The sequence below is a fragment of the Leuciscus leuciscus genome (assembly GCF_965113295.1).
Source record: "Leuciscus leuciscus genome assembly, chromosome: 5".
Lineage (NCBI taxonomy): Eukaryota > Metazoa > Chordata > Actinopteri > Cypriniformes > Leuciscidae > Leuciscus > Leuciscus leuciscus.
This window is the reverse complement of record NC_138729.1, coordinates 13,805,638-13,827,416: the sequence shown is the minus strand read 5'-3', so window position 1 is coordinate 13,827,416 and position 21,779 is coordinate 13,805,638. Positions and strand designations below refer to the sequence as shown.

Sequence of the window (21,779 nt, the reverse complement as noted above, 5' to 3'; positions counted from 1 at the left end):
TCTAAGTTTTACGCCAGCCCAACAGGAAGTCGGCTATTATGGGTTGTTTGGAAAACGCTTGCTGTGGAATGCGAAGTACTCCTCCTAGAGAATTCATCCAATCCCCACCAAACTCGGTGTGCATGAAGTCAAGACATTGAGGATTCTAAATTGCGGACGGATTTTTGATATCTCGAACGGTTTGGCCGTGGCGAGGAAACGAATTTATGGCGAGAAAAGAGAAACACGAAGTGGAATAACTTCTGCATACATTAACTGATCTTGATGAAACTTCAGCAGTGTGTTCGTGGTAAGAGGCCGATCAGATGGATGTAACTATTGTGAGTCAAAGTTATAGCGCCACCAACTGGCAGCAGGAAGTGTGTCACTTTCAACACACTTTTGACAAAAGTGGGCGGGTTAGTTTTAACTACAGTCAAAAAAAATTTGTTTGTATATTGTACTCATCAAGCCGGACAACTTTCTAATTTACATTCATTAGCTCCGGCCATCAGGAAGTCAGATATTTTGGTCTGAATGTGGATTTTTTTGCAAAATCAGCCTCTGAATTTTTAGCCACTCCTCTTAAACTATTTATTTTATTCCCACCAAACTTTTTCAACATGATGAAAATACATTAAATATGCTAAATTATGAACAGATAATAAATATCTCAAACGGTTTTGCTATGGCGAGGGATTAAAGTAATGTCCAAAAAGGAAACACTAAAAGCCTCAAATCTTATAAAAATGTAATTATATACCATTTATTTCTATATAAAAGTATACAAATATTACAACTAAACCCATTTTTTTCTGTTTTTAAAAAGAATTTCATTCTAATTTTATTCTAAAATTAAAAACAGTAAAGTAAAAAAAAAAAAAAAAAAAAAAAGTCATACACAGGGCTATTCTGCCCTCTTGTGTCCAAAAGGACATCAAAATAGTATATAAATCTTTTTACCAGGTAGGCCAATATTGTATTTAAATATACATTTATTAGGTATGTGTCTGAGGATATTTTCCCACCGGTTAATCGACGTGTGACACGAGCGGGTGCTTTTAAATTGCTAATATAAAAGTGAAAGAAAAATACGGACGTCCGCACGGACATTGATAATGTTTCACACACAAATCACACACACGTTGGAAAGAATGATACTTTTAAACATAACACTAAACCGCCATTAAGTGACGCCAGGCGACCGTCTTAATGAGTGAGTCATTGATTCATTCGTTCAAACGATTTGTTTGAATGACTGAGTCATTCATGATTAAGACATATGTTTATGGATTGATCATTCAATCTTTGAGTCAACCAATTCGTTCAAAATGCTGAATCATTCAGAAATGAGAAAACACATTGCTGAGAGATGCGCGTGATGATTCTGCTGTGATCTTTTTGTTCAACTATTTTCGCTGCTGAAACAGAACAAAAACAGTCAATATTGCATCTAAAATGTAAGTGACTTGATTGTAACTGTTTTTTAACCTGTTGTATGAAATCAATGTCACAGTTTCAATCGTGATTGTATTCAGGAAACAGCCTTCTCGTCAAGTGAGGTTGCTTAACTGTTATAAAATATATCAAAACTCCATATTTATCATTTTTATAGTCAGCAAGTTGTTAACTGAGTTTGTTTTTTGTGTGCTGATCTCATTTGTTTACATTTCTCCTGGAGAAGCTGCATGAGCCTCAGCAGCGCAACCTTGTTACCATTGATCAAATGATTACTGGTAATCCATTCATTAACAACTGTTGATTGCAACTTAAAATGAATGTAATCAAATTAGAATAATCTCTCGTTTTAGTGATTCCCAAGTTATTTTTTTGTCATTGACGTTCTAATCAGGCTACTCTGGTCGGGCAAGTAAAATTCTCTTCCAGGTTGGCCTATTGTATTTATATATAAATATATTAGGGATGTGACTGGGAAAATTTTCCCACCGGTTAATCGATGTGTGACACCGCTGGGGTCTTTTGAATCTGTAACTTAAAAACGAAAGTAAAATATGTTCGTCCGCACGGACATTGATAATGGTGCAGAGCGAGCGCATTGCAATCTTGATATCGCAGTCTGTTCATTATAGCCTTTATAAAATATAATAATAAAATAGTCAACCTAACATATAAAAATTACACTGCTCTGAATAGTATGAATTGTACTGACTATTTAAACACAGTAATCACCGCTAAACTGTGATGTTTCCAAGCACATATTTGCGCATGTGAAGAGGATAATTTTTCCCTTCAATAGTGGAACGTGAGTGAAGTACAAAGCATATAATTGTAATGATGCAGAGCAGGAAGCAAGAAGCAGGATCCAAGTGCAACAGTGTTTTTATTAAATAAACTAGAACTTTGACATAAACTCAGACTTCGGAACAGAACAAAGAACATGCAACCTCACAACATCAATAACTCACAATGACTGAACTAAAACACAGGGCTTAAATACACAGACAACCAAGCTAAACAAGATAACAAGGGGGCGTGGTAAATAAGAAACACCTGGGAAGACTAATCAACATAACGGGAGACAGCTAAACATGAGAAGACAGGGGAACACATGACAGACAAGAACAAGACACAAAACCCACACCGTGACATAGCCCCCCCTCTATGGGCGGCTCCCGACGCCCCTCAAAACAAAAAACAATAATTCAGGAGGGTGGTGGAGCGGAGGCGGACCTGGGGGCGGGATGGAGGGCCAGGCCCGTGGGGCGGCAGAGGACCTGGAGACTGCGGCAGGATGGGAGGCCAGGGCGGATCAGGCTGTGCAGGCGACCAGGGCGGATCAGGCTGTGCGGGCGACCAGGGCGGATCAGGCTGTGCGGGCGACCAGGGCGGATCAGGCTGTGCGGGCGACCAGGGCGGATCAGGCTGTGCGGGCGACCAGGGCGGATCAGGCTGTGCGGGCGACCAGGGCGGATCAGGCTGTGCGGGCGACCAGGGCGGATCAGGCTGTGCAGGCGACCAGGGCGGATCAGGCTGTGCAGGCGACCAGGGCGGATCAGGCTGTGCAGGCGACCAGGGCGGATCAGGCTGTGCAGGCGACCAGGGCGGATCAGGCTGTGCAGGCGACCAGGGCGGATCAGGCTGTGCAGGCGACCAGGGCGGATCAGGCTGTGCAGGCGACCAGGGCGGATCAGGCTGTGCAGGCGACCAGGGCGGTGAAGACCCCTCGGGCGGCCACGGCGGTGAAGACCCCTCGGGCGGCCACGGCGGTGAAGACCCCTCGGGCGGCCACGGCGGTGAAGACCCCTCGGGCGGCCACGGCGGTGAAGACCCCTCGGGCGGCCACGGCGGTGAAGACCCCTCGGGCGGCCACGGCGGTGAAGACCCCTCGGGCGGCCACGGCGGTGAAGACCCCTCGGGCGGCCACGGCGGTGAAGACCCCTCGGGCGGCCACGGCGGTGAAGACCCCTCTGGAGACCATGGCGGGGCGGCCCTCATGGTCCCGTCGCGGGACCTACTGCCCCCCCCCAAAATCTTCTTGGGGGCAGCTACGGGGTCATAGGCTGGAGCAGACACCGGCTCAGGAACAGACACCGGCTCAGGAACAGACACCGGCTCAGGAACAGACACCGGCTCAGGAACAGACACCGGCTCAGGAACAGACACCGGCTCAGGAACAGACACCGGCTCAGGAACAGACACCGGCTCAGGAACAGACACCGGCTCAGGAACAGACACCGGCTCAGGAACAGACACCGGCTCAGGAACAGACACCGGCTCGGTGGTGGCCATCTTATCCGGAGACACAGGCTCGGCGGCGGCCATCTTGTCCGGAGACACAGGCTCGGCGGCGGCCATCTTGTCCGGAGACACAGGCTCTGTAGATGTGACCTGAAGAGTCTCTGGATCAACAGACGTGACCTGAACAGTCTCTGGATCGGCAGACGTGACCTGAACAGTCTCTGGATCGGCAGGACTGACATGAAGCTCTGGCTCGGCAGGAGTGACGTGAAGCTCAGTCTCTGGATCGGCAGAAGTGACGTGAACAGTCTCTGGATCAGGATCAGAGCGCTCTGAGCTTGACGGGACCAGCGGCGGCGAGGGCTTTGAGCTGGGTAGGACCAGCGGCGAAGAGGACTCTGAGCTGGTTAGGACCAGCGGCGAAGAGGGCTCTGTGCTGGACGGGACCAGCAGTGAAGGCTCTGTGCTGGACGGGACCAGCGGTGAAGAAGGCTCTGTGCTGGACGGGACCAGCGGTGAAGAGGGCTCTGTGCTGGACGGGACCAGCGGTGAAGAGGACTCTGAGCTGGACGGAACCAGCGGCGAAGAGGGCTCTGTGCTGGACGGGACCAGCAGTGAAGGCTCTGTGCTGGACGGGACCAGCGGTGAAGGCTCTGTGCTGGACGGGACCAGCGGTGAAGAGGGCTCTGTGCTGGACGGGACCAGCGGTGAAGAGGGCTCTGTGCTGGACGGGACCAGCGGTGAAGAGGGCTCTGTGCTGGACGGGACCAGCGGTGAAGAGGGCTCTGTGCTGGACGGGACCTGGAACAGGGACTGAGACCGGGACAGGCTGGGCAGAAGAGTCTTCTTGGCAACACGCACTGACATCAGCAGGGAATCGGCCACGCTGGAAACCAGTCCTGGACGGCTATAGACCGATCTGGTGATTGGCGTGACGTGAAGAACAGGCTGAAGGGATACTGTGGGTTCACGGAGCTTCTCCTCCACGCCCACAGCAAATGACGAATCACCCAGGAAAAGGGCCAGGTCGATATACCTCTCTAGCGTCCAGCCGGTATAGACCTCTGGCATCATTTGAGCGATATCCTCGTCCAGACCGCTCCAGAACAGATCCATAAGCTGAACGTCGTCTAGTGACGCTAAATGGCAGCAAGCCCAGAAGTCCTTCACATACCTTTCAATGGGCTGGCCATCTTGAAATAGAGTAGCAAGGTAACTCCTTAGGGCCTGGTTGCTCACAGTTGCTGGATCCATTTGTGGTGAGTTATTCTGTAATGATGCAGAGCAGGAAGCAAGAAGCAGGATCCAAGTGCAACAGTGTTTTTATTAAATAAACTAGAACTTTGACATAAACTCAGACTTCGGAACAGAACAAAGAACATGCAACCTCACAACATCAATAACTCACAATGACTGAACTAAAACACAGGGCTTAAATACACAGACAACCAAGCTAAACAAGATAACAAGGGGGCGTGGTAAATAAGAAACACCTGGGAAGACTAATCAACATAACGGGAGACAGCTAAACATGAGAAGACAGGGGAACACATGACAGACAAGAACAAGACACAAAACCCACACCGTGACAATAATAAACAAATGTTTAGCATCCAAAAAATTTAATATATATATATATATATATATATATATATATATATATAACAAAAAAAAAAACAAAAAATAACAAATATATATATATATATATATATATATATATATATATATATAAACACACTTAAAAAAAATATATATATATTTATTTATTTTTTTGGTTTTTTTTTTTGTGTTATATATATATATATATATATATATATCAGTGATGCGCGGGTCAATGTATAAACAACCCGGACCCGACCGACGTTTTCAACTAACCCGCCCGCAACTCGGACCGAAAAAAAAAAGAAAGAAAATATTGTACCCGACCCGCTTCCTGACCCGCATTTTTTAAAAGTAGGCTAGTAAATGCATAGCAAGAAATACACATGACAAAGCCAGCACTTTGGTCATTATCTTTCATTATTTCGGCAACTTTGCTCTTTCTGTTTGTGTATTTGCGGAGCTTCCACTCCCCAGTCTTCACCTTTTCTCTTGCCGCCTCCATCTCTACCTGCAGACTGAGCTCGTGCGTCATCTTCGCGCCAGTTATTCAGCCAATAAAGTGTAGGCCTATGTATTTCATAGAAAATTGCATGTGAGCGGAGTGGAGCGGGAGCAAGCGGGCGGATCTTGGACAGAACGCAGAGCGGCATTTTTAAAAGGATGGAGCGTCGCCCTATTTCCCGCTCCGCGCACACCAAGATTCTGAAGCATGCTCAGTCAAGCCTGACTCAGTCTACTGTTGATGACTGCAAGATGGATTCTATTTTCAGTCAAAACTCGGCTCAATAATGGAGTTCAAAAAGTAGGCTACTTCAAAAAGGAAAATAAGAAGTCATACAGGTGTAAAACTAACTATTATGTGGTAGAAGAAAACGACATCGTTTCAGTCAGTAGGCCTAAAGATTAATTTTGGAATCTAAAAAGACACATCTCTCGAAAACATGCAGTGTGATATGTGAACACGCTGGGAAGAAAGCAAAAGGTTAGCAAATTGAATACGGTAACTTAAAGTGTAGCCTAAATTAAATACAGCGTAAAATGCAAACAATTGATACAAGCCCATTTAAATTTTAATCCTGCGCGCTGCGCACAAGTTCAGTTATAAGAATGTTGTCCTAATAGTAAATTTAGCCTAGGCCTACTTTTAAAACGTTTATGTATATTTATTTTATATTTTTGTTTATATAAATTTTATTTATATTATTAGGCCCATTTATTCGTTTTATTTTACAGCAGTTTGTGTGTACAATGGATATAAGCGCATTTAAATTTTAATCGTGCGCGTTGCACAAAAGTTAACTTATCAAAATTCTGGCCTAATAGTAAATTTACTTTTAAAATTTTTATGTAGGCTATATTTTTGTTTATATAATTGTTATTCATATTATTAGGCCCATTCATTCGTTTAATTTTACAGGACTTGGTGTAGGCTATATTCCTTCTTACATAGGCCTAATTTGTCATTTGAAATAAAACATTTCTATTTGAAAAATGTTGTTGTTGCTCATTAGTTCTTTAGGAGGTAAGGCTGTGGTCTAAGCTACAGTGATATAGGCTACATGTAGATTTTTTTTCCCCTTTTTGGAGCGAGCGGGGGGCGATTTGAGTGGAGCGCGGATCAAACTGCGTTGAGCGCTGATCGAGCGATAATGAGCGGAGCGGCCTGATGTAGCTTTGAGCGGGGGAGCGGAGGGGTGGACAGTTCCGTGAGCGATGAGCGAAGATTCTCACCGCTCCACTCCGCTTATGCTCTCTATACTACTATATAAATTACAAAGGTTTAATTGGCATCTTTATTTCAAACGACCCGACCGACCGCGACCCGAATATCATTAAAAATATTTTTGGATGACTCGTAACCGCGGGTAACCGCGGGTGACCGCAGGCACCCGCTCATTTCGGATCAACCCGCGCATCACTGATATATATATATATAAATATAGCTGCGAGCAGCGATGGAGGGCCCAAGCCGGTGAAACCGCCACCCCGGTGCCTTTAGTGCAACTAAAGGCACCAGGGTGGCGGTGCCACCGGCTTGGGCCCGCAATCGCTGCTCGCAGCTATATTTTATTATTATTATTCTTATTTTTCTGTCAACCTTTCGGGCACTTTTGAGACCCTTAACGTGCTCGAAAACTCTTGAAACTTTGCACACGGGTCAGAACCCGCGGCCATCAGGGCCGGGCTGAAGCTGGTACCCGGGCGTGGCAGGGGGGCTCAACAGCGCCCCCTTGAACGGGGTCCGAAAACTTGGTCCATAAATCAGACACGCTTGCATGTAATAATATGAAACTCGGTACATATATAGATCTCATCGGGCCGAACAACTTTCGTACTTTTACTTTTTACGCCAGCCCAACAGGAAGTCGGCTATTATGGGTTGTTTGGAAACGCATGCTGTGGAATTTAAAGTACTCCTTCTAGAGAATTCATCCAATCGCCTCCAAACTCGGTGTGCATGAAGACAAGACATTGAAGATGCTAAATTGCGGACGGATTTTTGATATCTTGAACGGTTTGGCCGTGGCGAGGACACGAATTGACGGCGAATAAGGGACACAGTAAGTGTATTATAACTTCAGCATACATTAACTGATCTTGATTAAACTTCAGCAGTGTGTTCGTTGTAAGAGGCCGATCACATGGATGTGACTATTGTGAGTCAAAGTTATAGCGCCACCAACTGGCAGCAGGAAGTGTGTCCCTTTCAAAATGCTTTGAAATCACCCTCTTATTTTTACCTGATTTGCTTCAAAGTTTATGTGTATAATGTAAACACACGGCAGATGTAGACCTGTGAAAGGATTTTTGATATCTTTAATACTGTTGCCATGGCAACGCTTCAAACTTTAATATTCTTTTTTGATGCTTTTGAGACTCTTAACATACTTGAAATTGGATGAAAGTCGACAGACACATCACATTTATTAGCCCGTAGACATGTGCAAAGTTTCAGAAACGGGCGTGGTGAGGGGCTCAGTAGCGCCACCTTTAGTCATAAGTGGGGGGGTTAGTTTTATCAACAGCAACAAAACTTGGTATGTGTATTGTTCTCATCAAGACGGACAACTTTCTAATTTACATTAACGATCTCCGACCAACAGGAAGAGAGATATTTTGGTTTGAATGTGGATTTTCTGAAGAATTTTCTCTCCCTCTCTCTGTGTCTCTGTGTGTGTGAGGGGAGGGGGGATTTGACTATTGCTTTTATATTGTTAATCAAGGTTTCAGGGGCTTTTGGGGTCCTTAACGTGCTCAAAAACTCTTGAAACTTTACATACAAGTCGGAACCCCCTGCCATCAGGGACGGGTTGAAGCTGGTACCCGGGCGTGGCAGGGGGGCTCAACAGCGCCCCCTTGAACGGGGTCCCAAAACTTGGTCCATAGATCAAACACGCTTGCATGAATTAATTTGAAACTCGGTACACATATAGATATCATCGGGCCGAACAACTTTCCCCCGGTCAAGTTTTATGCCAGCCCAACAGGAAGTCGGCTATTATGGGTTGTTTGGAAAACGCTTGCTGTGGAATGCGAAGTACTCCTCCTAGAGAATTCATCCAATCCCCACCAAACTCGGTGTGCATGAAGTCAAGACATTGAGGATTCTAAATTGCGGACGGATTTTTGATATCTCGAACAGTTTGGCCGTGGCAAGAAAACGAATTTATGGCGAGAAAAGAGAAACACGAAGTGGAATAACTTCTGCATACATTAACTGATCTTGTTGGAACTTCAGCAGTGTGTTCGTGGTAAGAGGCCGATCAGATGGATGTAACTATTGTGAGTCAAAGTTATAGCGCCACCAACTGGCAGCAGGAAGTGTGTCACTTTCAACATGCTTTTGACAAAAGTGGGCGGGTTAGTTTTAACTACAGTAAAAAAAAAATAGTTTGTATATTGTACTCATCAAGCCGGACAACTTTCTCATTTACATTCATTAGCTCCGGCCATCAGGAAGTCAGATATTTTGGTCTGAATGTGGATTTTTTTTGCAAAATCAGCCTCTGAATTTTTAGCCACTCCTCTTAAACTATTTATTTTATTCCCACCAAACTTTTTCAACATGATAAAAATATATTAATGATGCTAAATTGTAAACGGATATTGAATATCTCAAACGGTTTTGCTATGGCGAGGGATTAAATTAATGTCAAAAAGGAAGCAGGAAACATCTCATAACTTCTAAAAATGTAATTATACACCATTTATTTTTACATAAAATTATACAAATATTAGAACTAAACCCATTTTATTCTGTTTTTGCTATTCAAGGAGTATGAAAAAGTTAAAAACAGGCTATTTAGTGCTATTTGGTTCAACAAAAAAGCAAACATAGGGCTATACTGCCCTCTTGTGTCCAAAAGGAAATCAAAATAGTATATAAAACGTTTTACTAGGTAGGCCTATTGTATTTAAATATAAATGTATTAGGTATGACTGTGAGGATATTTTCCCATCGGTTAATCGACGTGTGACACGAGCGGGTGCTTTTAAATCGCTAATATAAAAGTGAAAGTAAAAAACGGACGTCCGCACTGACATTGATAATGGTGCACGTTGGAAAGAATGATACTTTTAAACACTATACCGCCATTAGGTGTTGCCAGGCGACCATCTTAATGAGCGAGTCATTGATTCATTCGTTCAAACGATTCGTTCGAATGACTGAGTCATTCATGATTGAGACAGATGTTTATGGATTGACCATTGAATCTTTGAGTCAACCGATTCGTTTCAAAATGCTGAATCATTCAGTAATGAGAAAACAAGTTGCTGTGAGATGCGCGATGGTTCTGCTGTGATCTTTGTTTAACTATTTTTGCTGCTGAAACAGAACAAAAACAGTCAATATTGCATCTAAAATGTAAGTGACTTAATTGTAACTGTTTATTAACCTGTTGTATGAAATCAATGTCACAGTTTCAATCGTGATTGTATTCAGGAAATAGTAGCCTACTCGTCAAGTGAGGTTGCTTAACTCTATGTTATAAAATATATAAAAACTCCATATTTGTCATTTTTATAGTCAGTATGTTGTTAACTGGGTTGCTTTTTTGTGTGCTGCGCTCATTTGTTTACGTTTCTCCTGGAGAAGCTGCATGAGCCTCAGCAGGGCAACCTTGTTACCATTGATCAGTAATACATTTATTATTAACTGCTGATTGCAACTTAAAATGAATGTAATGAAATTAGAATAATCTCTTGTTTTAGTGATTCCCAAGTAATTTTTTTTGTTATTGACGTTCTAATCAGGCTATACTCTGGTCGGGCAAGTAAAATTCTCTTTCAGGTAGGCCTATTGTATTTATATATAAATATATTAGGGATGTGACTGTGATAACATTTTCCCACCGGTTAATCGACGTGTGACACCGCTGAGGGCTTTTAAATCGCTAACTTAAAAGCGAAAATAAAATACAGATGTCCGCACAGACATTGATAATGGTGCGGAGTAGAGCGAGCATTTTCAATGTATTCCTATGGAAGTAGGAATAAACGAATACATTTTATTCATGTTTTTATGTGTCCACTGTTCAACCGCAACCGCGTCACCAGAGGTGTGGACTCGAGTCATGTGACTTGGACTCGAGTCAGACTCGAGTCATGAATTTGATGACTTCACACTCGACTCGACAAAATGTACAAAGACTTGCAACTCGACTTGGACTTTAACATCAATGACTCGTGACTTCACTTGGACTTGCGCCTTTTGACTCGAGAAGACTTGCTACTTCCCATGAAAACTGGGGAAAAAAATTTCCACACGGCCGCGCCGCTCTCAGTTTATCTGCATCTGTGAAAAAAATGTGCACCAGCTGTATGCATGCAGAGAGCGCGCGCGCTGCCTGCACGACATCCAATCACTGTCCCACGTTGTTTTGATTCGACAGCATCTAACGCCCGTTTCACACAAACTCCGTTTGTAGTGCGTATGCGCCAGCGGTGCGTATTTTTTTCCGTACCCATGTTAACAGGTTAGAGCTTTCACACTGCACGCGGTTGCAGTCCGTCGATCCGTTCCAGGTGCGGTGCGTATACAGCAGTGCCGCGATCGTTTCCGCACCGAGTCTATTTCTGCTGTGCTGCACGCGCTGAATTAAAGTGACAGCGCATGTTTCGTGGTCAAAATGAACACAGATTGACCTAAAAATTTTGTAATTTCACCATAAACGCGATTAATTAAATAAAATGTAGTAATCTCACCATAAATGTATTTAATTAAATACTATTTTCACTTTAAGACCAGGGTAAAGCAAGGAAAACTACAATTTACCTCAACAAGGCGACATAATGAACGACACTCGTCTCATTCGTGGAGGTGGAAAAACATGTTCCTTGTGACATGCGAGATTTATTGTATTAATTTAAATATAAAATAAAAGACATGAGAGTCGGCAGTTTTTTTATACAAGTAGCCTACATGGTTAAATATTTGACCACTTGCTTTAGGAACTTAATATAAGTAGAAGTAATGCATTGAATAATAGGCCTACGTTGTTTAAATTGTGTTTAAACGTGCATACGTCTATTAAAGAGTGTATATGTGTACAAAGAGAATCGCAATGCTGAGACGTTAAGACCGGGGTAAATCAAGGGAAAATACATATTTCAACAAGGCAACATAACACTCGTCTCATTCGTGGAGGTGGAAAAACAAGTTCTTTGTGACATGCGAGATTTATTGTATAAAGATTTAAATTATGCAAAAGAAAGAGTATGAGTCTGCTGTTTTTGTCAATTTTAAGTTTTAATTAAAAATGTAGGCTATGCGATTTTAATATAAGTACATGGTTAAATATTTTACCACTTGCTTGAGCAACTTAATATATAATTATATAAGAGTAATGCATTAAATAATACGTTGTTTAAATTGTATTTAAACGTGAATACGTCTATTAAAGAGTGTATACGTGTGTACAAAGAGAATCGCAATGCTGACAATTTTTTTTTTAATAAAAGATGCTAATAACTTCTGGATTTGAAATACAAATAGGCTAGTGAGTATGTATTTGTGGTACAGCCGCGGATCACGCACTGCAAACGCAGCATATGCGAAAGCACTATTGCGCGTGCTGGTCTTGCACCGCATACGCACTGCAACACGCATTCCAATTATATTATCAGGTTGGTCCAGTTTTTCAGAAGTGATAATTTTGAGGAGTGAGGATTTTATTGATGACATGTTTAAAAAGGTTTAGGCTAAAACGACCCATGTCTATTTGAAAGTTAAACTGTTTTGCAATATGAGGTTAATACAATACAGGACTGAAGCTGCATGCTGTGCATTGTTCTAGTGCAATATGCTGTTGAAATACAAGCATTTTTTGTGAAAATTAAATTTTCTGTTTTTTACTGTATTTGATTAATGTCATTGTATAAAAAGAGGTTTAAATAAATACAAATCTTACAGACGTACATGATTTGTATAAATTTTATTTCTGTGGTAAGAGGACTTGAAATGACTCGAAACTAAAATGGTAGGACTTTGGACTCGACTTGAGACTTGTTGGCTTTGACTTTTGACTCGACTCGGGACTTGCCTCATCTTTGACTCGACTTGACTCGGGACTCGAGGGCAAAGACTTGAGACTTACTTGTGACTTGCATAACAATGACTTTGTCCCACCTCTGCGCGTCACACACACACACACACACATTCCAGAATTGCAATCTTGACATCGCAGCCTGTTCATTATAGCCCTAATACAATATAATAATAAAAATAGTCAACATAACATACGAATTACACTGCTCTGTTTAAATAGTCAGTAGTACAATTTGTACCATTCACAGTAAGCAGAGCTCCACTGTGATGTTTCCAAGCACATTTTTGCGCGTGTGAAGAGGATGATTTTTTCCATCGATATTGGAACACGAGTGAAGTACAAAGCCTATAATAAAGAATAGTTTAGCATCCAAATACATCGCAAATATTGAAACATTTTGATTCTAATGAGAGGGTTACGTGAGACCAACACGGCTTACTTTCGTTTTTATTTTTACATTAAATTTAAAGGATTTGTTGTGGAATATTTTGAGTGTATCATAAAATCAGAATAAGGTAAGACAAGTAAAATTTCCCGTCTTTATTATATATATATATATATATATATATATATATATATATATATATATATATATATATATGTATATATATGTATATGTATATATATGTATATATATGTATATATATATATATATATATATATATATATATATATATATATATAAATATAGCTGCGAGCAGCGATGGAGGGCCCAAGCCGGTGACACCGCCACCCCGGTGCCTTTAGTGTAACTAAAGGCACCAGGGTGGCGGTGCCACCGGCTTGGGCCCGCAATCGCTGCTCGCAGCTATATTTCTTCTTATTCTTATTTTTCTGTCAACCTTTCGGGCACTTTTGAGACCCTTAACGTGCTCGAAAACTCTTGAAACTTTGCACACGGGTCAGAACCCGCGGCCATCAGGGCCGGGCTGAAGCTGGTACCCGGGCGTGGCAGGGGGGCTCGACAGCGCCCCCTTGAACGGGGTCCGAAAACTTGGTCCATACATCAGACACGCTTGCATGTAATAATATGAAACTCGGTACACATATAGATCTCATCGGGCCGAACAACTTTCGTACTTTTACTTTTTACGCCAGCCCAACAGGAAGTCGGCTATTATGGGTTGTTTGGAAACGCATGCTGTGGAATTTAATGTACTCCTCCTAGGGAATTCATCCATTCGCCTCCAAACTCAGTCAGCATGAAGTCAAGACATTGAGGATGCTAAATTGCGGACAGATTTTTGATATCTCGAACGGTTTGGCTGTGGCGAGGACACGAATTGATGGCGAATAATGGAAACAGGAAGTGTGTTATAACTTCTGCATACATTAACTGATCTTGATTAAACTTCAGCAGTGTGTTCGTTGTAAGAGGCCGATCACATGGATGTGACTATTGTGAGTCAAAGTTATAGCGCCACCAACTGGCAGCAGGAAGTGTGTCCCTTTCAAAATGCTTTGAAATCACCCTCTTATTTTTACCCAATTTGCTTCAAAGTTTATGTGTATAATGTAAACACACGGCAGATGTAGACCTGTGAAAGGATTTTTGATATCTTTAATACTGTTGCCATGGCAACGCTTCAAACTTTAATATTCTTTTTTGATGCTTTTGAGACTCTTAACATACTTGAAATTGGATGAAACTCGACAGACACATCACATTTATTAGCCCGTAGACATGTGCAAAGTTTCAGAAACGGGCGTGGTGAGGGGCTCAGTAGCGCCACCTTTAGTCATAAGTGGGGGGGTTAGTTTTATCAACAACAACAAAACTTGGTATGTGTATTGTTCTCATCAAGACGGACAACTTTCTAATTTACATTAACGATCTCTGACCAACAGGAAGAGAGATAATTTGGTTTGAATGTGGATTTTCTGAAGAATTTTCTCTCCCTCTCTCTGTGTCTCTGTGTGTGTGAGGGGAGGGGGGATTTGACTATTGCTTTTATATTGTTAATCAAGGTTTCAGGGGCTTTTGGGGTCCTTAACGTGCTCAAAAACTCTTGAAACTTTACATACAAGTCGGAACCCCCTGCCATCAGGGACGGGTTGAAGCTGGTACCCGGGCATGGCAGGGGGGCTCAACAGCGCCCCCTTGAACGGGGTCACAAAACTTGGTCCATAGATCAAACACGCTTGCATGAATTAATTTGAAACTCAGTACACATATAGATATCATCGGGCCGAACAACTTTCGTGCTCTAAGTTTTGCGCCAGCCCAACAGGAAGTCGGCTATTATGGGTTGTTTGGAAAACGCTTGCTGTGGAATGCGAAGTACTCCTCCTAGAGAATTCATCCAATCCCCACCAAACTCGGTGTGCATGAAGTCAAGACATTGAGGATTCTAAATTGCGGAGGGATTTTTGATATTTCGAACGGTTTGGCCGTGGCAAGGAAACGAATTTATGGCGAGAAAAGAGAAACACGAAGTGGAATAACTTCTGCATACATTAACTGATCTTGATGAAACTTCAGCAGTGTGTTCGTGGTAAGAGGTCGATCAGATGGATGTAACTATTGTGAGTCAAAGTTATAGCGCCACCAACTGGCAGCAGGAAGTGTGTCACTTTCAACATGCTTTTGACAAAAGTGGGCGGGTTAGTTTTAACTACAGTAAAAAAAAAATAGTTTGTATATTGTACTCATCAAGCCGGACAACTTTCTAATTTACATTCATTAGCTCCGGCCATCAGGAAGTCAGATATTTTGGTCTGAATGTGGATTTTTTTTGCAAAATCAGCCTCTGAATTTTTAGCCACTCCTCTTAAACTATTTATTTTATTCCCACCAAACTTTTTCAACATGATACAAATATATTAATGATGCTAAATTGTAAACGGATATTGAATATCTCAAACGTTTTTGCTATGGCGAGGGATTAAATTAATGTCAAAAAGGAAGCAGGAAACATCTCATAACTTCTAAAAATGTAATTATACACCATTTATTTTTATATAAAATTATACAAATATTAGAACTAAACCCATTTTATTCTGTTTTTGCTATTCAAGGAGTATGAAAAAGTTAAAAACAGGCTATTTAGTGCTATTTGGTTCAACAAAAAAGCAAACATAGGGCTATACTGCCCTCTTGTGTCCAAAAGGAAATCAAAATAGTATATAAAACGTTTTACTAGGTAGGCCTATTGTATTTAAATATAAATGTATTAGGTATGACTGTGAGGATATTTTCCCATCGGTTAATCGACGTGTGACACGAGCGGGTGCTTTTAAATCGCTAGTATAAAAGTGAAAGTAAAAAACGGACGTCCGCACTGACATTGATAATGGTGCACGTTGGAAAGAATGATACTTTTAAACACTAAACCGCCATTAGGTGTCGCCAGGCGACCATCTTAATGAGCGAGTCATTGATTCATTCGTTCAAACGATTCGTTCGAATGACTGAGTCATTCATGATTTAGACAGATGTTTATGGATTGACCATTGAATCTTTGAGTCAACCGATTCGTTTCAAAATGCTGAATCATTCAGTAATGAGAAAACAAGTTGCTGTGAGATGCGCGATGGTTCTGCTGTGATCTTTGTTTAACTATTTTTGCTGCTGAAACAGAACAAAAACAGTCAATATTGCATCTAAAATGTAAGTGACTTAATTGTAACTGTTTATTAACCTGTTGTATGAAATCAATGTCACAGTTTCAATCGTGATTGTATTCAGGAAATAGTAGCCTACTCATCAAGTGAGGTTGCTTATATGTTATAAAATATATAAAAACTCCATATTTGTCATTTTTATAGTCAGTATGTTGTTAACTGGGTTGCTTTTTTGTGTGCTGCGCTCATTTGTTTACAATTCTCCTGGAGAAGCTGCATGAGCCTCAGCAGGGCAACCTTGTTACCATTGATCAGTAAGACATTTATTATTAACTGCTGATTGCAACTTAAAATGAATGTAATGAAATTAGAATAATCTCTCATTTTAGTGATTCCCAAGTAATTTGTTTTGTTATTGACGTTCTAATCAGGCTATACTCTGGTCGGGCAAGTAAAATTCTCTTTCAGGTAGGCCTATTGTATTTATATATTAGGGATGTGACTGTGATAACATTTTCCCACCGGTTAATCGACGTGTGACACCGCTGAGGGCTTTTAAATCGCTAACTTAAAAGCGAAAATAAAATACAGATGTCCGCACAGACATTGATAATGGTGCGGAGTAGAGCGAGCATTTTCAATGTATTCCTATGGAAGTAGGAATAAGCTAATACATTTTATTTATGTTTTTATGTGTCCACTGTTCAACCGCAACCGCGTCACACACACACACACACACACACACACACACACACACACACACACACACACACACACACACACACACACACACACACACACATTCCAGAATTGCAATCTTGACATCGCAGCCTGTTCATTATAGCCCTAATACAATATAATAATAAAAATAGTCAACATAACATATACGAATTACACTGCTCTGTTTAAATAGTCAGTAGTACAATTTGTACCATTCACAGTAAGCAGAGCTCCACTGTGATGTTTCCAAGCACATTTTTGCGCGTGTGAAGAGGATGATTTTTTCCATCGATATTGGAACACGAGTGAAGTACAAAGCCTATAATAAAGAATAGTTTAGCATCCAAATACATCGCAAATATTGAAACATTTTGATTCTAATGAGAGGGTTACGTGAGACCAACACGGCTTACTTTCGTTTTAATTTTTACATTAAATTTAAAGGGTTTGTTGTGGAATATTTTGAGTGTATCATAAAATCAGAATAAGGTAAGACAAGTAAAATTTCCCGTCTTTATTATATATATATATATATATATATATATATGTGTGTATATATATATATATATATATATATATATAAATATAGCTGCGAGCAGCGATGGAGGGCCCAAGCCGGTGACACCGCCACCCCGGTGCCTTTAGTGCCTTTAGTGCCACCGGCTTGGGCCCGCAATCGCTGCTCGCAGCTATATTTATTATTATTATTATTATTGTTGTTCAAGGGTTCGGGGGCTTTTGGGGCCTTTAACGTGCTCAAAAACTCATGAAACTTTGCACACAGGTCAGAACCTGCGGCCATTAGGGCCGGGCTGAAGCTGGTACCCGGGCGTGGCAGGGGGGCTCAACAGCGCCCCCTGGAACGGAATCCGAACACTTGTCCATAAATCAAACACACTTGCATGTAATAATATGAAACTCGGAACAGATATAGATCTCATCGGGCCGAACAACTTTCGTGCTCTAAGTTTTACGCCAGCCCAACAGGAAGTCGGCTATTATGGGTTGTTTGGAAACGCATGCTGTGGAATTTAATGTACTCCTCCTAGGGAATTCATCCAATCGGCTCCAAACTCGGTCAGCATGAAGTCAAGACATTGAGGATGCTAAATTGCGGACGGATTTTTGATATCTCGAACGGTTTGGCCGTGGCGAGGAAACGAATTTATGGCGAATAATGGAAACAGGAAGTGTGTTATAACTTCTGCATACATTAACTGATCTTGATTAAACTTCAGCAGTGTGTTCGTTGTAAGAGGCCGATCACATGGATGTGACTATTGTGAGTCAAAGTTATAGCGCCACCAACTGGCAGCAGGAAGTGTGTCACTTTCAAAATGCTTTGAAATCACCCTCTTATTTTTACCCGATTTGCTTCAAACTGTATGTGTATAATGTAAACACACGGCAGATGTAGACCTGTGAAAGGATTATTGATATCTTTAATAATGTTGCCGTGGCAACGCATCAAACTTTAATATTCTTTTCGGATGCTTTTGAGACTCTTCACATACTTGAAAATGCATGAAACTCAACAGACACATCACATTTATTATCCAGTAGACATGTGCAAAGTTTCAGAAACGGGCGTGGTGGAATGGCTCAGTATCGCCACCTTTAGTAAAAAATGGGGGCTTAGTTTTACAAAGAGTCACAAAACTCGCTACGTATATTGTTCTCATCGAGCCGGACAACTTTCTAATTTACACTCATTAGCTAAAAGCAACAGGAAGTCAGATATTTTTGTTTGAATGTGATTTTTTGGAGAATTTTCTCTCTCTCTCTCTGTCTCTGTGTGTGTGAGGGGTGGGGGTGATTTGTCTGTTCAGTGAGATTTACTTTTTAATTTGTTTTTCAAGGTTTCTGGGGCTTTTGGGTCCCTAAACGTGCTCGAAAACTCTTGAAACTTTGCACACAGGTCAGAACCCACGGCCATCAGGGCCAGGCTGAAGCTGGTAGCCGGGCGTGGCAGGGGGGCTCGACAGCGCCCCCTGGAACGGGGTTCGAAATCTTGGTCCATAGATCAAACACGCTTGCATGAATTAACATGAAACTCGGTACACATATAGATCTCATCAGACCGAACATCTTTTGTGCTCTAAGTTTTACGCCAACCCAACAGGAAGTCGGCTATTATGGGTTGTTTGGAAAACGCATGCTGTGGAATGTGAAGTACTTTTCCTAGAGTATTCACCCGGTCCCCTCCAAACTCGGTGTGTATGAAGTCAAGACATTGAAGATGCTAAATTGCGGACGGATTTTTGATATCTCAAACGGTTTGGCCGTGGCGAGGAAACGAATTTATGGCGAGAAAAGAGAAACAGGAAGTGTGTTATAACTTCTGCATATATTGACTGATCTTGATGAAACTTCAGCAGTGTGTTCGTGGTCAGAGGCCGATCACATTGATGTGACTATTGTGAGTCAAAGTTATAGCGCCACCAACTGGCAGCAGGAAGTGTGTCACTTTCAAAATGCTTTGAAATCACCCTCTTATTTTTACCCAATTTGCTTCAAACTTTATGTGTATAATGTAAACACACATCAGATGTAGACCTGTGAAAGGATTGTTGATATCTTAGATACTGTTGCCGTGGCAACGCATCAAACTTTAATATTCTTTTCAGATGCTTTTGAGACTCTTATCATGCTTGAAATTGGATGAAACTCAACAGACACATCACATTTATTATCCAGTAGACATGTGCAAAGTTTCAGAAAGGTAGGCCAATATTGTATTTAAATATACATTTATTATGTGTCTGAGGATATTTTCCCACCGGTATTTCCGACATTGATAATGGTCACACACAAATCACACACACGTTGGAAAGAATGATGCTTTTAAACAACACTAAACCGCCATTAGGTGTCGCCAAGTGACCGTCTTAATGAGCGAGTCATTGATTATTTCGTTCAAACGATTCGTTCGAATGAGTCGTTCATGATTAAGACAGATGTTTATGGATTGATCATTCAATCTTTGAGTCAACCGATTCGTTCAAAATGCTGAATCATTTAGTTATGAGAAAACACGTTCCTGTGAGATGCGTTCTGCTGTGATCTTTGTTTAACTATTTTCGCTGCTGAAACAGAACAAAAACAGGCAATATTGCATCTAAAATGTAAGTGACTTAATTGTAACTGTTTATTAACCTGTTGTATGAAATCAATGTCACAGTTTGAGAGCGAGCGATTTCAATGAATTCCTATGGAAATACGAATGAACTAAAAAAAACGTACGCTCTATTCTGTTCGTTCCTCGCTGTGGATGCGCACCGTTATGAATGCATGTTTAGCCGTGAGCTTTTTACTTTCATTTTAAAATTAGGGAGTATGTTTTACGTGTCTACTGTTCAATCCCGCCCGCGCCACACACACACACACACACACACACACACACACACACACACACACACACACACACACACACACACACACACACACACACACACACACACACACACACACACACACACACTGACATCGCAGCCTGTTCAGTATAGCCTTAATAAAATATAAAAATAAAATCTCAAACGGTTTTGCTATAGTGAAGGATTAAAGTAATTTTAAAAAAAGGAAACACTAAAAGCCTCATATCTTCTAAAAGTGTAATTATACACCATTTATTTCTCTATAAAATTATACAAATATCAGAACTAAACCCAATTTTTTTATTTTTTTTATTTAAGAATTATGTTTGAGTTTAAAAACAGCCAGAATGTTTTAGTCCAAAATATAAATAAATCATGTCATGTCATGGATTGCTTGAATTTATTATTATATTTTTTTTTTTTTGTGCTTGTTTATAGTTATTTTTCTATTCTTGTTCCGTTTTGAATATCATTACATTTAAAGGATTTGTTGTGGAATTATTTGAGTGTATCATATAATCAAAATAATTCTCTCGATTTAGTGATTCCCTAGTTATCTTTTTTTCTTTTTTTTTGTTCTAATCAGGTCAGGCAAGTAAAATTCTCTGTGTCTTGTCCCTTATATATATATATATATATATATATATATATATATATATATATATACACACACATACATATAAATAATATATATATATATATATATATATATATATGTATATATATATATATATATATATATATATATATATATATATATATCCATTATTTATATATGTACATGTGTACGTGTGTATATATATATATATATATATATATATATATATATATATATATATATATATATAAATATAGCTGCGAGCAGCGATGGAGGGCCCAAGCCGGTGACACCGCCACCCCGGTGGCTTTAGTGTAACTAAAGGCACCAGGGTGGCGGTGCCACCGGCTTGGGCCCGCAATCGCTGCTCGCAGCTATATTTAGGGCCCGAGCACCGATGGTGTGAGGACCCTCTTGGAATTGCTCTGTTTATTATTATTATTCTTCTCCGCATTTAATTGCATTTTTGAGGGCCTAAACATGCTCGAAAACTCACAAAACTTTGCACACGCGTCAGAACTGGCGAAAATTTACATCTGATATAGGTTTCAGAATTGGACGGGGCAAAATGGCTCGATAGCGCCACCTATAAAAGTTCAACGGAGTGCGCCTCCCGCAACGTTCCACGTACGTGCACGAAATTCGGTACATACATGTAATCACCTAATACCTACAAAAAAGTCTCTTGGAGCA

At 41.0% G+C, this 21,779-nt stretch overlaps 2 protein-coding genes and 1 long non-coding RNA gene across 3 annotated transcripts in view; 1 reads left to right on the top strand and 2 right to left on the bottom strand.

Annotated features, from left to right (window-relative positions):
- LOC309499987 overlaps nucleotides 1-21,779 on the top strand; it is a 210,697-nt gene that overhangs the window by 78,519 nt on the left and 110,399 nt on the right. The gene's annotated exons all lie outside the window — the stretch shown is intronic.
- cldn15b (claudin 15b) overlaps nucleotides 1-21,779 on the bottom strand; it is a gene marked incomplete at its 5' end in the record, with an annotated part of 177,984 nt that overhangs the window by 100,653 nt on the left and 55,552 nt on the right.
- LOC309500122 (uncharacterized protein) lies at nucleotides 2,504-3,874 on the bottom strand (the record flags this gene model as incomplete). Its single annotated transcript, XM_082171687.1, has 3 exons — nucleotides 3,859-3,874; nucleotides 3,416-3,828; nucleotides 2,504-2,522 (listed from the first exon to the last, which is right to left on the bottom strand). The coding sequence occupies exons 2-3, from the start codon at nucleotides 3,793-3,795 to the stop codon at nucleotides 2,504-2,506; spliced, it is 399 nt and encodes a 132-aa protein (XP_082027813.1). The 5' UTR covers nucleotides 3,796-3,828; nucleotides 3,859-3,874.